This window comes from Oncorhynchus kisutch, linkage group LG13 (assembly GCF_002021735.2).
Source record: "Oncorhynchus kisutch isolate 150728-3 linkage group LG13, Okis_V2, whole genome shotgun sequence".
Taxonomy (NCBI): Eukaryota; Metazoa; Chordata; class Actinopteri; order Salmoniformes; family Salmonidae; genus Oncorhynchus; species Oncorhynchus kisutch.
Window position 1 is genome coordinate 56,499,415 of NC_034186.2, and position 20,090 is coordinate 56,519,504.

A 20,090-nucleotide genomic window follows, 5' to 3' on the forward strand; every position below is an offset into this window, starting at 1 on the left:
ATGGACGGCCGTACCATTCTACAAAAAGAGGGGGAATTTAGATTTAGGAAAATAAATGATTCACGTATAATGTATCGTATATAGAGCAAAATTGTGATATGTATATTTTATTTGACATTTTATCATTTCAGCATACATGTGTGGTAAATTGGTCAACAATGTACAACTTTACACGTTTATTGTTGTCATCCACCCCTTTTCTTTTATGACGACTGTTTTTAGTTGAACTCAAATTGAGGTTCACGTGAGCACTCGATTGTTTTCTAATCGGGTGACGAGGGTACATTCTCTGCTCCTTTTAACAGGTAGGCCACAGTCAGTATCTGTTGTCTATCATGTTCTTTATAAATACTAAATCAAAACACTGTATTCCCTCTTCACATACATCAATGAAAACCAAAGGCATTTCAAATGTCCTTTCACTTCCCATCAATGATGTCTTTATAAATGACGGTTGAGCAACTCAAGCAAGAGCACCAGATCTGTTGGTGCTCTTTCCAACTACATTGTTTATTGCCAAGCCAAACTTGACAATGAGGGATAGTGGGCATGAATCATGATAGCAAAAACAGACTAGCAATTCAGGCTAGCTCTAGATGCTCGATTTAATTAGTTCTTGTTACTTTGCAATCTCACCTCCCCTCTTGCTTTTTGCCTTCATATTATTTCATCCATGTGTTTTCGATATTGCAAAGAATATCACAGGGAAAATCTTTGAACCACAAATTGACAGATTTGGCTAAGGTAGGTTAATATGTCACTGTCTCTGCAAGAATACATCCTAAACATTTGCTAATTGTGATGCATTTAATGACATACTGAGTCCATTGTGACACTACAGGTGAAATTATACATTGCATTGCATACCATGTAGCCTAGAGCCCTCCGCACAGGGGAGATTTATTTTTGCATGATGGACATTAGCATGTCATGTCATTATAGGTCTCTCCCCATGGCTTATATCTCTACCATTGTCTATTAGAAGTTCATGTTGTTTAAGTGACCCTCAATGGTCACTGACACTGAGGCAATATGTTGTAGCTGCAAGCTCACTGTGTGTGGATAGAAGGGGTGATACTGAAGCACACACCAGACACATTTATTCATGTGATGAACAGTTGAGGAGGCTCTCGGTTAAATTAATCAAGTTGACATTTTATCACTTCACCCCCACAAAGCGTTATTGGGGCCTGGCACAATGTAGATCTGCAGGCTTTGTGTTCTTTTTCTGCTGAGCAATTGAATGTGTCCTTTTAGATCAATTTATTCTCGTATTTTTTATTCAGAGTGTAACATTTAATGTATGGTTACACATAAACATTGAAGTCAAATCATTAGTGAGTTATCCATTGGGTTTCTGGTCCCTAGTACCTGGGAGGGACATGCTTTATGTATTGACATGGATTAATTATTTGTGGTCATCTTGTGTGCCACATTCCCTTAAAGTCCCAGTGCAGTCAAAAACTTGATTTCCTGGTGTATTTTATATATATATATATATATATATATATATTTCCACACTGAGGTTGGAATAATACTGTGAAATTATTAAAATTATGATAATGCTCCTTTAGTGTAAGAGCTGTTTGAAAATACAATTTTGCCGGGATGAAGTTTTGACCTGCCTGCATGGTGACATCCCCAGGCGGTAAATGAGTTAATAGACCAATAGATGGGTTGGTTGTTAAACAACAAAACCGACACATGTGCAACGATGGGGCAAAACAGATGTTATTGACAACATGTAAACTATATTTCATCACCAAATATTTATTGAAAACAAATACATTTGCACAATGAGCACTTATTGTCTCTCAAATACATTTTTACAGTTGTTGGTTAGCTAGCTGGCAAATTTGAGCCATATTAACATTGACATGAAATAAGTCAAAACACCTCAAAATAAGACATGGTATCAAGAACAAGATACAACTAGCTGAAATGAGCAACCTACGATTCCACACATGGCAGCTTCTTGTCATTGTTGCTTGCTATCTGACCGTTCAGAATCATAACAAAGCACTGCTTCAAATCAAAAGTTCTTTGTCACATGCTTTGTAAACAACAGGTGTCGACTAAACAGTGAAATCCGTACTTACAGGTCTTTTCCCAACATTGCAGTTAAAGATAAAGAAGTAAAACTAGAAATAGTGAGACAAGGAATAAATACACAGTGAATAACAATAACATGGCTATATACAGGGAGTACCAGTACTGAGTTGATGTGCCGCGGTACAAGGAAATTGAGGTAGCTATGTACACATAGGTAAGGGTAAAGTGACTAAGCAACAGGATTGATAATAGACTGAGCTGTAGCAGCAGCGTATGTGAATCAGTAGCAGGGTATGTGAATCAGTAGCAGCGTATGTGAATCAGTAGCAGCGTATGTGAATCAGTAGCAGCGTATGTGAATCAGTAGCAGCGTATGTGAATCAGTAGCAGCGTATGTGAATCAGTAGCAGCGTATGTGAATCAGTAGCAGCGTATGTGAATCAGTAGCAGCGTATGTGAATCAGTAGCAGCGTATGTGAATCAGTAGCAGCGTATGTGAATCAGTAGCAGCGTATGTGAATCAGTAGCAGCGTATGTGAATCAGTAGCAGCGTATGTGAATCAGTAGCAGCGTATGTGAATCAGTAGCAGCGTATGTGAATCAGTAGCAGCGTATGTGAATCAGTAGCAGCGTATGTGAATCAGTAGCAGCGTATGTGAATCAGTAACAGCGTATGTGAATCAGTAGCAGCGTATGTGAATCAGTAGCAGCGTATGTGAATCAGTAGCAGCGTATGTGGGTGAGTGTGAACGTGTGAGTATGTGTGTGTGGCATCAGTATGCATGTTGTGCGTGGACATATTTAGTGTGCATGTGTGTGTTGGGGTGTGAGTGTAAGTATGTGTGTAGGTAGTGTCCAGTGTGTATCAGTGCAAGATAGTTTAGTTCAAAAAGGGTCAATTCAGGTGGTCTGGGTAGCCATTTGATTAGCTATTTAGCAGTCCTGTTTAACAGTCTTATGGTGTGGGGATAGAAGCTGTTCGGGGTCCTGTTGGTTCCAGTCTTAGTGCAATGCCGTACGGTAGCAGACAGTCTGTGGCTTGGATGGCTGGAGTCTTTGACAATTTTTTGGGCTTTCCTCTGACACTGCCTGGTATAAAGGTCCTGAATGGCAGAGAGCTTGCCCCTAGTGATGTACTGGGCCGTACTCACCACCCTCTGTAGCGCCTTTTGGTCCGGTGTCTTGCAGTTGCCATGCCAAGCGGTGATGCAGCTAGTCAAGATGCTATCAATGGCGCAGCTGTAGAACTTTTTGAGCCCATACCAAATATTTTCTGCCTCCTGAGGGGGGAGAGGCGCTGTCGTTCCCTCTTCACAACGGTGTGTCTAGACCATGTTAATTCCTTAGTGATGTAGACACCGAGGAACTTGAACACTCTCGACCCGCTTCACTACAGCCCCATCAATGTGGATGGGGGCGTGCTTGCCCCTCTGTTTCCTGTAGTCTACGATTAGCTCCTTTGTCTTGCTGATGTTGAGGTAGAGGTTGTTGTCTTGGCACCACGCTGCCAGGTCTCTGACCTCCTCCCTAAAGGCTGCCGCATCGTCGTTGTTGATCAGTCCTACCACTGTCGTGTCATCAGCAAACTTGATGATGGTGTTGGAGTCGTGTGTGAACACGCAGTTGTGGGTGAACAGGGAGTACAGGAGGGGACTAAGCACACACCCTTGAGTGGCCCCCATGTTGATGGTCAGCGTTGCAGATGTGTTGTTGCCTACCCTCAATGACTGAGGGCAGCCCGTCAGAAAGTCCAGGATCCAGTTGCAGGGGGAGATGTTCCGTCCCATGGTCCTGAGCTTGGTGATGAGCTTGGAGGGGACTATGGTGTTGAATGCTGAGCTGTAATCAATGAACAGCATTCTTACATAGGTATTCCTTTTGTCCATGTGGGTGAGGGCAGTGTGGAGTGCAATAGAGATTGGTCATCTGTGGATCGGTTGGGGTGGTATGCAAATTGAAGTTATCTGGGATGATGGTGTTGATGTGAGCCAAACCAGCCTTTTAACGTATTTCATGGCTATAGCTGTGAGTGCTACGTGGGCGATAGTCATTTAGGGAGGTTACCTTGGCGTTCTTGGGCAAGAGGACTATGGTGGTCTGCTTGAAACAAGCAGGTATTACAACCTGGGTAAGATAGAGGTTAAAAATGTCAGTGAAGACAATTGCCAGCTGGTCAGCACATGCACTAAGTAAGCATCCTGGTATTCCGTCTGGCCTACGGAGAGTGAGATCACCCAGTCATTTCTGGTACGGAGAGTGAGATCATAGAGTCGTTCCGGCCACATCGATGCCTGCACATACTGTAATTTGTGGCATTGTCAGACAACCCATCTAAACTCAGCAAAAAAAATACACTTCCTCCCACTGTCGGCTGCATTTATTTTCAGCAAACTTAACATGTGTAAATATTTGTATGAACCTAACAAGATTCAACAACTGAGACATGTGACTAACAGAAATGGAATAATGTGTCCCTGAACAAAGGGGGGTTGTCAAAATCAAAAGTAACAGTCAGTATCTGGTGTGGCCACCAGCTGCATTAAATACTGCAATGCATTTCCTCCTCATGGACTGCACCAAATTTGCCAGTTCTTTCTGTAAGATGTTATCCCACTCTTCCACCAAGGCACCTGCAAGTTCCCGGACATTTCTGGGGGGAATGGCTCTAGCCCTCACCCTCCGATCCAACCTATTGCGGAAAGTCTGAGCACTGATGGAGGGATTGTGCTTTCCTGGTGTAACTTGGGCAGTTGTTGTTGCCATCCTGTACCTGTCCCGCAGGAGTGATGTTCAGATGTACCGATCCTGTGCATGTGTTGTTACACGTGGTCTGCCACTGTGAGGATGATCAGCTGTCCATCCTGTCTCCCTGTAGCGCCGTCTTAGGCGTCTCACAGTACGGACATTGCAATTTATTGCCCTGGCCACATCTGCAGTCCTCGTGCCTCCTTGCAGCATGCCTAAGGCACGTTCACGCAGATGAGCAAGGACCCTGGGCATTTTTCTTTTGGTGTTTTTCAGAGTAGAAAGGCCTCTTTATTGTCCTAAGTTTTCATTACTCTGATCTTAATTGTCTACCGTAAGCTGTTAGTGTCTTATTGACCGTTCCACAGGTGCATGTTCATTAATTGTTTGTTTCATTGAACAAGCATGGGAAACTGTGTTTAAACCCTTTACAATGAAGATGTGAAGTTATTTGGATTTTTCCAAATACATTAAAGACAGGGTCCTGAAAAAGGGACATTTGTTTTTTGCTGAGTTTATAAGAAATAGAGTGCCAAACCTCTCTGCCAACCGGAGCTAGTTTTCAGTTTCCCCCTCCCCATTCAGACCACTCCCAGACAGTCGTAGTAAAAGTCTTGCTTGAGAAATTGCTCTTAGCTAAGAAGCTATTTTTGTTTATTTTTGACCATTTTAATTGAAAACAATCACAGTAAGGTACTTAATTGTTACCCAGAAATGACTTGTCTCTCTATCTAGTCTCTGCCATCTCACCCCCTCACATAAACCATGCTGTCTGTCCTTTTTCCCCCCACTGTTTTCTGACCTGAAATGGCAGACTCCCTGTCTTCAGGCTGTCACCTGTTGTTTAAGAAGCATGTGACACATACAATGTTCATTTGATAACAAGACAAAACATCTACCTTTTGTGTTTGATTGTTTGTGATTGATCTACTAAAATGACTTGTGAACTATAGTTTCTATTTATAGTGTTCTATAGAAAAGAGTGTTCTAGTCTCTGTGTTGTGTGACTCTCTATCTTTCTAAACTGTGCCCCACTCATCTCAACTAATGGCATAGCCAGAAATATGTTGTTGTTTGGGCCTGTAGAAATTTGTCTGGGCCCCCAATTTTATTTTACACATTTTGCCATAGGGTTTAGAGGTTTATGTGCCGTTTTTTTTAGCTCATCTAATGCTATTCTACACATTTTGCCATGAGGCTGAGAGAAAATGTAGGATTTTAAATTTTAAATTAAAACTAAAATATAGGTGTGTAGAATGTGATAAAGGCGCTGGATTTTGAGCTGTCTTGTTTGCTAAATGAACAAATGAAATAGGTAGTGGCATGGTGCATATAGCCATAGAAGCACAGTGACATATGCCTCAATGCAGTCATATTCGTTGCTCATTGGGGGTATGGCTTTCAGTTAGTTCTTTTTGGCAAGTGATGTCATTCCAGGTCATCTGTTTTGTTATATTTAATCAAATCTGACCAACCCAGTGCACTGCTTGCTATGTTTGCATATTTAGGTAAAATACATAATATCCCATTTGGAACACTGACAAGTAAAGAGCATTCCATTTAAAAATAATAATAATAAATCAAAATCTGAGTGGACCTCTTTTTTTTTCCTGAGTGGACCCACTCAGGCTCTGCCTTGCCTACACCTCTGATCTCGACACTGCTCGCAGTCACATGTGGAGAACATTGTTTGCAATCCATAGGGCCTCTGCTCAGGACAGGTGTATATGTGCAGATGGGAACACGGCAGGATCCTCTTCTGGACGCTAAAGGACAAACACTCAAGCTAAAACAAGCATAGGATACACATAGCTATCTACATTTGCACTGCCAACATTAACAATGCTGTTGTTTTCCCAAAGGTGTTAATTTGGGATAATTCCCCTAATTTCTACTGGTTTGTAAAAAAAAAAAACACATAGCTTGCTGCTATTATTTGTCCCTTGGACAAATAATAATATAATATTATCTCGTAGTGACTTGGCTTGTAGGTGGGTCAACACAATTTATGGTAACATGGTCACATATCTTTGTTTTAGTCCCTGTTATCACAGTTCATTTTAGAGACATTACCTCCTCATCGCTATGAACACAACAGAAGAAACACAAGTTCACAACACTCCACTACAATAACCCTGATATACAGTAAGCCTCTCACCCCTTCTCATATTCCAGTCATGTCCAGCTGCTGCTTGCCAACCATTTCTGAGACTGTGTTCGGTCGGCAGCTAACGAGTCTGGGCGCCTCACTCTCGGAGTGCGTGCTACAGTTGTTGCCCTCGCCTAAGGGAAGGGTAGTGGTCGAGTCTCCCCCTACGTGCCTCTGGCAGCACCCCAGCCCCTCACTCAGGCCCCCCAACAGCCGCATCAGTGCCACCCTCAGCTCCCGGCAGCGCAGGGCATACAGCAGTGGGTTGACGGCTGAGTTGACCAGGCACATGGTGCTGCAGAAAGCAAAGGCCCTCTGCTGGGTGTGTGTGAGCTGCACCGAGATATCTGCCAGCATGAAGGAGAGGGTCGGCAGCCAACAGCCCACCATGATGAGCAGAATCAGGCCCAGGGTACGTGCCAATCGGATGTCCAGCCGCATGCGGGCCTGACCACCGGTAGGCGCCCCCTGGAGGCCCGTCATGGAGGCCTCATGCCGATTGGCCCTCCACAGGATCAGGGCGTAGGCGCTCAGGATGAGTGACAGCAGCACCAGGATGAAGCTGACCCAGCAGGCCAGGTAGCGGTGGTCGATGTATGGGAAGAGGCGCGAGCAGGGCGGGCTGAGCCCTGTGGGGCACCTCCAGCCCATCAGAGGGAGGAAGGAGATGAGGATGGTGGCGCTCCACAGGGCAAGGAGAGCCAACAGGGCCCTGCGGCGCGTCAACACCACTTTATAACTCGACGCCTGATGTATACACAGATAGCGATCCAGAGCAGTCAGCAGAAGACTTCCCACCGAGCCGGTGAAAGCCATGGTCACCCCGCCCAGCTTGAAGAGGTAGGCGATGGGGCCATCAAGGCGGTGGAACAGGTGGAAGTCCAGGAAGCTGGTGGTGAAGAAGCAGCTGGCAAAGACGTCGGCCAGGGCCAGGCTGCCGATGAAGAGGTAGGAGGGGCGCTGGCGCAGGGAGGCCGTGGCGGCGATCACACCCAGGACCAAAGCATTCTCCAGGAAAGTGAAGGGTCCGGCCAGGAAACAGATGGAGCCGATGGCTGTCTTCTCCGCCTCGAACAGAACCATATAGCACTTCAGGTCCGCACAGGACCGGTTGACTGTTGACACAGGAACACAATTCAGACATCAGTGATTGGCTTATGTTGTATGGCAGCCAATGTCAACTCACATTACCAATCATTATCATCCTTATATTTCATGCGTCTCTATTACAAAGTTATTCTATTTAAAATATAATTACATAATATTCTAATATACATACCCAGAGGTGATGTGGGGGTGCTGCCATTGTCTTTGGACATCAAGGCCCCTACAGAGGACCCTACAGGTTTGTCCCATCCATCCATCTCTTTCAGGTCAGGGGTTAGCTATGAGATCTACTTAGAGGTGCAGAGGGGAAATGTATGAACATTGTTCTCATACTGTACATACCCATAGATATGCAGATGGGTCACAAGTCATCAGACAGTACCAAATGTGACCACTGGATGGAGACATTATCTCTGATTGCTTAAACAGAATTTCCAGAATGGTGCATCTCAAATTGTACTTCCTTGACTTTTCGCATGTCCGTTCCTCGCTTCCTTCTCAAAAAGCATCGGAGGAGACGGTCCAAGGGGAGGAACCTCTGACCCTTTCCTCCAATGCGTTGTGAGAAGGAGTTGCCGCCTAATTGCCTCCTTCCTGAATAATTTCAGGGTCTCTTTATGGCGAAAATGTGCTAATAAATGGCTTGAGAATGTGTTTAATTCAAAAAACAGCAGAAAATGAAATTCAGACATTCAGAAAAACAAGCTTCAGACATTCTGCGGGAAACAACCATTTAAACACGGGGACCTGTTTTATCACCTCAAAACAAAACTCTGTCTATTTACAGCAGAGACAAATCCATCCCTTCTAGCCCACCTCAAGAGGCACGGTAAAAACAAATGCATCATCAATAGACATAAAGATACCTCTAGATATCTCTCACTTCGACCTTGAGGCTCTCACTTTTCAAGCTCAACAGTTTCCCGTGTGTATCAAGAATGATCCCCCAAAGGACATCGAGCCAACTTGACACAATTGTGAGAAGCATTGGGTCAGCATCCCTGGGGAACGCTTTTGACACCTTGTAGAGTCCATGCCCCGACGAATTGAGGCTGTTCTGTTCTGAACAGAACATATTTCCAAAATTAAAATTACTTTGAGCTGATTTCCTAGGGACTTTACGGGTCAACATCTAAATATTGCTCCCAGCGTTGATCAAAGCTCAGAACGCTTATATTCTTGATCTGACTGAGTTCTGATCGCACTTGTCTCTATGGGAACAAGTGGAATCATGTTCGCCTGCGTCACCCTGGATTTGCCTCCATGGACGTGAAACAAACTACCCCAGCTCGCAGTCGGCTCAATAGGCAACTAGTCTAGAGATGCTGCTGATGTTGTGCAAACTCACTGCACACCCCTCTACTCCTCAATGCAGAAGTGCAGAATAGATCATGTGTCTCCTGTGTACACACTTTTGTCTCCTGAATGCAAACCAAGTAAACTTACTGATAAGTCTACATGCTCCCTTGAGAACCTTTAGGATCTCGAAATGAAGTCAGTCGGCGCTCTTAAGTTGAGCCAGATGAAGTGTAATGAAATGGGCCTACCTGTGGCGACAGGTGTGGTAGAGACTTCCCACTGTTTGCTCTGTGAATCCTGCCGGAGATGATTTTGGACCGGTAAGAGTGAGATTTTTGGTAAGAGTGGATTCCTGCTTTTTGGCCGTTGTGTCAAGCTGGGTAAAGGACACACTGGGAATAGTTAGAACTGTGAAAGTTTTGAGAAGTGGAATTCTTATTATTTTTTTGTGCATCCTCTGCCCAGTGGAAGTGGGCTCTTTGCATCACGCGACTCAGGGCTCAACCTGTGTAGTGCTTTGCTCTCTGGAGCAGGGCGCCGCTAAAAGGAGTGATCAGTGGGGTAGCGTTGATTGTAGAGGTGGATCATATGAAAAATAATATTCCTGGTGTTTGTGACACCCGCCTTTTGGCGAGACTGAGAATACCTTGTCTGTCTTGTTGAGCTTTGACACAGAGGTTAAGTTATATTTGCTATTCTGTGAGGGCCTATGTTACAAACCCGCTACAGTGATTTAGGTGCCAATAATTTGGACATGTTGCAGCAGTGTGTAGAAGGGAGTTCCCACGATGTGAGAAATGTTTAGGAGGACATAGTCAGAGGAAGTGTACAGTTGGGATAGAGAAAACACTGTGTGACAACTGTGGGGGTGTCCATGCCGCAGGTGATCCAAAGTGCCCTGTGTAAGAGAGACGGGTTGAGATTGCCAGAGTTACAGTGGGACAGAAAGTTTCCTATGCTGTGACAGTGAAGAGAGTAGAGGATAGCCCAAGGGTGAGTGACCCGACTGGGAGCCCCCCAGTGAGTAGGCCTGAAGAGAGGGATCCAGAGAGGATGAGTAAGGTTGGATTTATTGTGTTTATAGCCATGGTGATCAACTGCACTGAGCTGATGAAGATAGATCTAGTCGTTACAGCAGCAGAGAAATATTTGGGTGAAAGATTTTCGTGCAGAAGATCTACAGGAGGTTTTGAGAGAAGGGGTTCCAGCCTCCCAGGCCAATGTCCTGGTGTATGATCATTTAGGGAGAAAGCAGTGGGATGGGGTGGTGGCTTTTGGGGATAGTGTATAGGTGCAGGGTTAGATGGGGGTGTAATTTAAGTGTGCAATCTGCACTCCGACCTGCGAAAGGCAGCAATTCTCAACACAGCATCTAGTCTGCCAGAAAACCACACGAGGAAGAAAACGCTGTTTGCGAGAAGCCGGACAAAAGGCAATTTTGTCAATTTGACCCTCCCGCTACTACTGCCATGTCTACAAACGAAAACCGACTCTTGAGGAATGAGCGCACAACTGGTAAATACAAGTTAAGACATTTTTGCTGATTTATAATACAAAATCTATCACATTTACATAAGTATTCAGATTAATTGATCAGTACTTTGTTGAAGCAGCGATTACAGCCTTCTTCTTATTGTCGCTGCACAGCTATTTTCAGGTCTCTCCAGAGATGTTCACTCCTGCATTGTCTTGGCTGTGTTATTTGGGTCGTTGTACTTGTTGGAAGGTAAACCTTCACCCCAGTCTGAGGTCCTGAGCGCTCTGGAGAAGGTATTCATCAAGAATCTCTCTGCACTTTGCTCTGTTCATCTTTCCCTCGATCCTAACTAATCTCCTATTCCCTGCCGCTGAAAAACATCCCCACAGCATGATGCTGTCACCACCATGTTTCACTGTAGAGATGTGGGCCACGTTTCCACCAGACATGACGCTTGGCATTCACGCCAAAGAGTTCAATCTTGGTTTCATTAGACCAAAGAATCTCGTTTCTCATGGTCTGAGAGTCTTTAGCTGCCTTTTGGCACACTCCAAGCGGGCTGTCATGTGCCTTTTACTGAGGAGTGGTTTCCATCTGGCCACTCTACCATAAAGGCCAGATTGGTGGAGTGCTGCAGAGATGGTTGTCTTTCTGGAAGGTAGTCCCATCTCCACAAAGGAACTCAGGAGCTCTGTCAGAGTGACCAACATGTGTTCCCCAGATGTGTTCCTCGTCACAATCCTGTCTCGGAGTTCCACGGACAATTCCTTCGACCTCATGGATTGGTTTTTTTTATTTTATTTTTTATTTCACCTTTATTTAACCAGGTAGGCTAGTTGAGAACAAGTTCTCATTTGCAACTGCGACCTGGCCAAGATAAAGCATAGCAGTGTGAGCAGACAACAAAGAGTTACACATGGAGTAAACAATTAACAAGTCAATAACACAGTAGAAACCAAAGGGGGAGTCTATATACAATATGTGCAAAAGGCATGAGGTAGGCAAATAATTACAATTTTGCAGATTAACACTGGAGTGATGAATGATCAGATGGTCATATACAGGTAGAGATATTGGTGTGCAAAAGAGCAGAAAAGTAAATAAATAAAAACAGTATGGGGATGAGGTAGGTGAAAAAGGGTGGGCTATTTACCAATAGACTATGTACAGCTGCAGCGATCGGTTAGCTGCTCATTTTGCTCTGACATGCACTGTCAACTGTGGGACCTTTAAATAGACAGGTGTGTGCATTTCCAAATCATGTCCAATCAATTACATTTAGTTTAATTGTCGAAACATCTCAATGATGATCAATGGAATCAGGATGCAGATGAGCTCAATTTTGAATCGCATAGCAAAGGGGCTGAATACTTCTGTAAATAAGGTATTCTGTTTTTATTTTTAATACATGAGCAAAACATTCTAAAAACCAGTTTTTGCTTTGTCATTAAAGTGTATTGTGTGTAGATTGATAAGGAATGTTTTTATTTAATCCATTTTAGAATAAGGCTGTAATGTAACAAAATGTCGAAAAAGTCAAGGGATCTGAATACTTTCCGAACGCATTCTATATACAAAAGTATTTGGACACCCCTTCAAATTAGTGGATTCCACTATATCAGCCACACCAGTAGCTGACAGGTATATAAAATCAAGCAGTCACCCATGCAATCTCCATAAACAAACAATGGCAGTAGAATGGCCTTGCTGAAGAGCTCAGTGACTTTCAATGTGGCACTGTCATAGGATGCTACCTTTCCAACAAGTCAGTTCATCAAATTTCTGCCCTGCTAGAGCTGCCCCGGTCAAGTGTAAGTGCTGTTATTGTGAAGTGGAAATGTCTAGGAGGAACAACAGTTCAGCTGTGAAGTGGTAGGCCACACATGCACAAAAAAAGGTACCGCTGAGTGCTGAAGCTTGTAGCGCGTAAAAATCATCTGTCCTCGGTTGCAACACTCACTACCAAGTTCTAAACTGCCTCTGGAAGCAATGTCAGCACAAGAACTGTTCGTTGGGAGCTTCATGAATTTGGATTCCATGGCCAAGCAGCCGCACACAAGCCTAAGATCACCATACGCAATGTCAAGCGTTGGCTGGAGTTGTGTGAAGCTCTCCGCCAGCTGGACTCCGGAGCAGTGGAAACGAGTTCTCTGGAGTGATGAATCACGCTTCACCATCTGGCAGTCCAACGGACAAATCTGGGTTTGGCGGATGCTAGGAGAACGCTACCTGCCCCAAGGTATAGTGCCAAATGTAAAGTTTGGTGAAGGAGGAATAATGGTTGGAGCTGTTTTTCATGTTTTGGGCTAGGCCCCAAAGTTCCAGTGAAGGGAAATCTTAAAGCTACAGCATACAATGACATTCTAGATAATTCTGTGCTTCCAACTTTGTGGCAACAGTTTGGGGAAGGCCCTTTCCTGTTTCAACATGACAATGCCCCCATGCACAAAGCGAGATCAATACAGAAATGGTTTGTCGAGATCAGTGTGGAAGAATTTGATTGGCCTGCAAAGAGCCCTGACCTCAACCCCATCGAACGCCTTTGGGATGAATTAGAACGCCGTCTGCGAGACAAGCCTAATCACCCAAAATCAGTGCCCAACCTCACTAATGCTCTTGTGGGTGAATGGAAGCAAGTCCCCGCAGTAATGTTCCAACATCTAGTGGAAAGCCTTCACAGAAAAGTGGAGGGTGTTATAGCAGCAAAGGGGGGACCAACTCCATATTAATGCCCATGATTTTGGAATGAGATGTTTGACGAGAAGGTGTCCACATACTTTTGGTAATGTCATGTATGTCAGTCAGCTGGCTATCTGCCGGCAGAGACTTCTATTGCAGTAACTTTGAATGGCTCTTGTTAGTACTACTTAGCCTGCTATAAGGAAGAAGTAAGAAGCTAACGTTAAATGGAGCCTAACCAACAGAAGCAAAAAATACACTACTAAGTTCTCATAATAACGTTGCTTTACAGAGAGTAGGCTACTGAGACAGACAGTGATGCGGCGCTCAGTGGTGAGGTTGAGTCAGGCTGCAATGCATGAAGGACGAAGCAGAGAAAGTTGTTAGTACGGTTGTTCCCAAACTTGGGGTCGGGCCCCATGTGGGGTCCCCTGAGAAAATCTGTACTAATCTTCTCAAACAAGTTAGGAACTGGAAAAAAACAAGATTTTTCAATATGAACATCTCCACATGGTCTATCTTCCCTCATAGGCCTAGGCATACATTAGAATGCAATCAAAATGCCAACAATACAGTTTTAAATATGTAATACTTTTTCCTTCATCGCTGATGCTACATATCAGTGTAAATCATTTCTTATATTTTCCCCATTTTAGGGGTATAACGTTACAATTGCATAGGTAATAGGCTATGTGGGGGTTTTTTGTATCGTTTTTTTTATGTTATCGGGTAGATCAGCTTTAATGTTACAGATAGACTGTGACTTCTATCAATATAATTGTCTGAATCATTTCCAATCCCCCATATACAGTGCATTCGGAAAGTATTCAGGCCCCTTCACTTTTTCCACATTTTGTTATGTTCCAGCCTTATTCTAAAATGTATTTCAAATATATTTTTCCCTCATTAATCTACACACAATACCCCATAATGACAAAGAGAAGAAAAAAAATGGTACAAAATTATAACATTGTAAAACAGAAATACACCCCTAACCCTACCACCCCTCCCCTAACCGGAGTAAACTAATGGACAACAATACGTAAGCTTCCACTTCCAGTTCATACATACTACATACATTTCACAGACAGTATATTTTACATCAGTTATCTTTTGTTTGTTTTTAGTCCCAGCCTTCAGCTACCCTTGACCCCTCCCATCTCTGAAGACCATCCACTTTTGATTTCTAGCTGCCATATATTTTTACACTGTGCTGTGATGTTTCATAACAGTTATGAACCTTTCTATTCTCATATTTTCCACCGATTATACATTAAAGATAATCACCTTTGCTAACAATATTATTATGTTATTGATCGATTGTCTATGACTCATCAAATCACCTAGCAGTGCTATTTGCAGAGTTAGCTCTAGGTAAATGTTGGATTTGTGTTTTTTGTATATCGACTTAGGTGACTGAACCTACAGCAGCCAAGGTGATAATGGCTGGGTTTCATTTATTTGTTTTTTTCTGTTCTCCAAATAGCATTTGAAAATGTAATTTGTATAGAAATGCAGTCAATGAGCTTCAACTTTCAAAAAGGACCTCACTAAAACTCAAACTCTAGTTACAGCCGTGCGTGCTGTCTCTATAGAAATAGGACATTCATAGCCAGACAAATAGGTCACTTTTTTTCAGCATTGCACCAGTGCCCCACTTTTTGCTTACATTTTGTTTTCATTTGATCCGGTTCTGAATGATCATCATTATTATTTTTTCATCACAAATATCCTGCTTTATGAAAGTATATTTTGTAATATGGGGGCTGGAGAAATAGGAAGTAAATTACTTTTCACAGAGACCCTTATTGACTTTAGTGACTATTTCTAATTCTTCTTGGGGGAGATGACGGCAGTGTATATGCACTTATTACACCACCTCAGGCTTTCCTCTCCTTTGTGTGGACCTGAAATATTTTTGGATTGGCAGGTCACAGTAGGCTACTTTTCTGTCCCTCGAAGGTAGTTGGACCACTCATACATGTCTTAATTAATGCAAAGTACACAAACCTATTACTGAGTAAGGACTCATGGGTAATATCTTAGATTTACAGTATGACCACAGAGACATTTTAACAAATGTTGAAACATACTGTGTCAACTGAGTTGTGATACTGCAACAAGGCAAGAAGACTGTCACAGACGGATGCGTTTTAAACAGTCCCTTTAAAACATGCAATGAGGTACCAATTCATAAATGCTATTAAGAAAAGAACACATGGGTCACAGACTGATCTGGGTCCCAGACTGAACATCAGACAGCATCATCTAACATCTATATACATGCAAAATCCTAGGGAGAGCATGCTTTGTGCTTCAGAACCTAACAATCATGCTCTCATGCTCAGCATTTCCCTCGTAACAGGTTTCAAACAGATTGTGCAAATAATTATTTGCTCTATGATGCTCAGAAACCAGAAGGTAATGTTTCTGCCCTGTATGGGGTGGAAAGTGTCGTGGTATAAAATAGTACAAGAATAAGGGCAGAGTGCTTACCTTGTGTGGATGCTTTTCTGTCAGTTCTGTTGTGGTGTAGGAAGAAGACAGACCAAACTGAAGACCTCAGCTACAGCGCCACTGAGTTCCATCTAACTCCACTCCCCAGAACCAGAGAGAAAGAGAGAGAGAGAGAGAGAGAGAGAGAGAGAGAGAGAGAGAGAGAGAGAGAGAGAGAGAGAGAGAGAGAGAGAGAGAGAGAGAGAGAGAGAGAGAGAGAGAGAGAGAGAGAGAGAGAGAGAGAGAGGAGAGAGAGAGAGAGAGAGAGAGAGAGAGAGAGAGAGAGAGAGAGAGAGAGAGAGAGAGAGAGAGAGAGAGAGAGAGAGAGAGAGAGAGAGAGAGAGAGAGAGAGAGAGAGAGAGAGAGAGAGAGAGAGAGAGAGAGAGAGAGAGAGAGAGAGAGAGAGAGAGAGAGGAGAGAGAGAGAGAGAGAGAGAGAGAGAGAGAGAGAGAGAGAGAGAGAGAGAGAGAGAGAGAGAGAGAGAGAGAGAGAGAGAGAGAGAGAGAGAGAGAGAGAGAGAGAGAGAGAGAGAGAGAGAGAGAGAGAGAGAGAGAGAGAGAGAGAAGAGAGAGAGAGAGAGAGACAGACAGACAGACAGACAGACAGACAGACAGACAGACAGACAGACAGACAGACAGACAGACAGACAGACAGACAGACAGACAGACAGACAGACAGACAGACAGACAGACAGACAGACAGACAGACAGACAGACAGACAGACAGACCAGACAGACAGAACAGACAGACAGACAGACAGACAGACAGACAGACAGACAGACAGACAGACAGACAGACAGACAGACAGACAGACAGACAGACAGACACTGATGTCTGACCATTTGCAGTCCCTGAAGTACTAACATGTTCACGCTTTCTGCGTTTTGGGCTCATTGTAATGGCTGGAATGGAATCAATGGAATGGTATCAAACATATGGAAAACACACGTTAGACTCCATTCCATACCAGCCCGTCCTCCTATAGCTCCTCCCACCAGCCTCTACTGGCGCACAGAGACATTGGCATAAGTGTCCTCACAAATGTTGAAACATACTGTGCCAATTAAGTTGTGACACTGCAACAAGGCAATACAACTTTCACAGACCTATACGTTATAAACAGTCACTTTAAAACATGCAACGAGGTACCAATTCATAAATGCTATTAAAAAAATAACATATGGGTCACAGACTAAAAATCAGACAGCATCATTCTAACCCCCATATACAGTGCATTTGGAAAGTTTTCAGACCCCTTGACTTTTTCCACATTTTGTTATGTTATAGCCTTATTCTAAAATGTATTACATTGTTTTTTTCACTCGCTAATCTATACACAATACCCCATAATGACAAAGCAAAAATAGGTTTTTAGACATTTTTGCAAATGTATTAAAAGTAAAAAAGTGAAATATCACATTTACATAAGTACTCAGTACTTTGTTGAAGCACATTCGGCAGTGATTAGAGCCTCGAATCTTCTTGGGTATGACACTAAAAGCTTGGCACATCTGTATTTGGGGAGTTTCTCTCATTCTTCTCTGCAGATCCTCTCAAGCTCATTGGCTGGGAAGCGTCACTGCACAGCTATTTTCAGGTCTCTCCAGAGATGTTTGATCGGTTTCAAGTCCGGGTTCTGGCTGGGCCACTTAAGGACATTCAGAGACTTGTCCCGAAGCCACTCCTGTGTTGTCTTGTCTGTGTGCTTAGGGAAGGTGAACCTTCGCCCCAGTATCTTATCTTTTACCAGATCTAATGTGTTACATTCTCCTACATTAATTTCACATTTCCACAAACTTCAAAGTGTTTCCTTTCCAAAGGTATCAAGAATTTGCATATCCTTGCTTCAGATCTATAGGCAGTTCGATTTGGGTATGTCATTTTAGGCTAAATTTGAAGGGGAAAAAAGGGGGTCCGATCCCGGTAACTTCCGGTATTCGACCATGCTGGTCATTTATGAACATTTGAACATCTTGGCCATGTTCTGTTATAATCTCCACCCGGCACAGCCAGAAGAGGACTGGCCACCCCACATAGCCTGGTTCCTCTCTAGGTTTCTTCCTAGGTATTGGCCTTTCTAGGGAGTTTTTCCTAGCCACCGTGCTTCTACACCTGCATTGCTTGCTGTTTGGGGTTTTAGGCTGGGTTTCTGTACAGCACTTTGAGATATCAGCTGATGTACGAAGGGCTATATAAATAAATTTGATTTGATTTGATCCCGGTAACTCTGTATTGTTGGGAAAGGACTCATCATAGTCGAAAATAATAAAGGCAAGTGTGGATTATTTTCTGTCAGTTCTGCTGTGTTGTAGGAGGAAGATGGACCAAACTGATGACAGCTACAGCAGCCACAGCAGCACCAGTGAGTTCCACCTATCTCCACTCCCCAGAACCAGTCAGTCAGTGAGTGAGTGAGAGTGAGACACTGGTCTACCATGAGAATATACTGAAACTGCTTGGGGAAGGATGAAGTTAAAAAAAAGAAAGGGAAGCCATACATTTATGTCACCTGAGTGAGACTATACATTTAGGAGCTGAGCATTAAATTTTGCTATCCAGTTTTACATTTACAAATTCTACAGGTTCTGAAGTCGTACAGGTGATGATTAAAGGTCATAAGAGATTATTTATTTCAGTGCGGGCCATCACTCTGTAATGTTCTAAATAATGTCCTAACACATATAATACTCATGAATGGAGAGGTTGGCTAATCCCCATCTCTACAACCTCACCTTTCCATTTCTCCAATATATTTACACATTTCCCCAATGTGCAGTAAAAGAGACCGTTAACATGTCCATGCTTTCTGCCTTTTGTCAATTCCATTTGCACATTAAGAGTTCAAATTGTGCATTGGGAGGAGACAGAGCACTCACTGTGAGAGTGGGCTGTGTTTCAGGATGTGTGAAGAAACAAGGTTAAAGAACAGAAGAGACCGAGACTGTGACCTCTGGCTACCCATAAACCAGCCAATAGTGATGCAGAAATGGCCTGTTAAGTGCAATGAAATACTGTGTTTACTCCACAGGGGTTGATAATGATAACATTTTCACTGATTCTAAAGTACTGCAGCCTTTATTCAGTATGGTACCATTGTTTTTTTATACAACTGAGAGCTCGAAACCCAAATTGAATATGATCTGTTCTTTATTCTCTTCCCTTGTGGCATGATTGTGTCAAGATTCCCCTCATTGTGAAAAAGTTGTATTTCCTACATATTGCTCAATACAGAAATTATTTTCACAGTGACACCGAGTTTTTGCTATGACAACCTCATCTAAAGTATGGCCATGCACGATGAGACAACCAGGATGTAATGTTGTTTTTAAGCAAGAGAGGGCGACAATAAGAACCAGTGAGTGAAGAAAAACTATATCTGCAAAAACTATTATACCTATTGGAGTAACTCAAGAATGGTAAAAGTTTGTAGAGGAACTGAGCAGAAGTTTGTTGCGTAGAAATAATAAATTAGAGAAATCCCAGCGGAATGAAAATTACAATACTTTATTAGCCTATCTAAATTAAGAAACTGACATTTAGGACATATTAAATAAAAAAAATGTTAATATATTCTAATCAGGTTATAAGAACTAATTTACCCATAGGCAATCTGAAGTAAATTCATGTTTTACTATTGTTTTGCTTTACAACACGCATAGAAGAATGTTATACAATATATTGAACACATTTGGACTGAAAAATATGGCCTGGTCCGGCATTGACCCACTCACTAGAGTCGACCATGTCTGATGTAAAGGCAGTATACTGTCCTCCTCTCCACTGCCCTGTATACTATCATGTCTGCTGTAAAGGCAGTATACTATCCTCCTCTCCACTGCCCTGTATACTATCATGTCTGATGTAAAGGCAGTATACTGTCCTCCTCTCCACTGCCCTGTATACTATCATGTCTGATGTAAAGGCAGTATACTGTCCTCCTCTCCACTGCCCTGTATACTATCATGTCTGCTGTAAAGGCAGTATACTATCCTCCTCTCCACTGCCCTGTATACTATCATGTCTGATGTAAAGGCAGTATACTGTCCTCCTCTCCACTGCCCTGTATACTATCATGTCTGATGTAAA

The 20,090-nt window shown here is 43.1% G+C and overlaps 1 protein-coding gene and 1 long non-coding RNA gene across 3 annotated transcripts; one reads left to right on the forward strand and one right to left on the reverse strand.

Moving 5' to 3' along the window:
* The first annotated feature begins 251 nt into the window (after positions 1-251).
* Positions 252-19,816, forward strand: LOC116353099 (uncharacterized). Of its 2 annotated transcripts, none has more exons than XR_004202463.1 (3): positions 252-305; positions 18,301-18,407; positions 18,904-19,816. It is a non-coding gene; the product is annotated as an uncharacterized LOC116353099 (long non-coding RNA). The 2 variants fall into 2 exon arrangements; XR_004202464.1 differs by having other exon boundaries at positions 266-305; positions 18,301-18,366.
* Positions 5,445-10,951, reverse strand: LOC109901760 (cannabinoid receptor 2-like). The gene is made up of 2 exons (XM_020497723.2): positions 8,226-10,951; positions 5,445-8,061 (listed from the first exon to the last, which is right to left on the reverse strand). The coding sequence occupies exons 1-2, from the start codon at positions 8,308-8,310 to the stop codon at positions 6,962-6,964; spliced, it is 1,185 nt and encodes a 394-aa protein (XP_020353312.2). The 5' UTR covers positions 8,311-10,951; the 3' UTR covers positions 5,445-6,961.
* Positions 19,817-20,090: the final 274 nt, after the last annotated feature.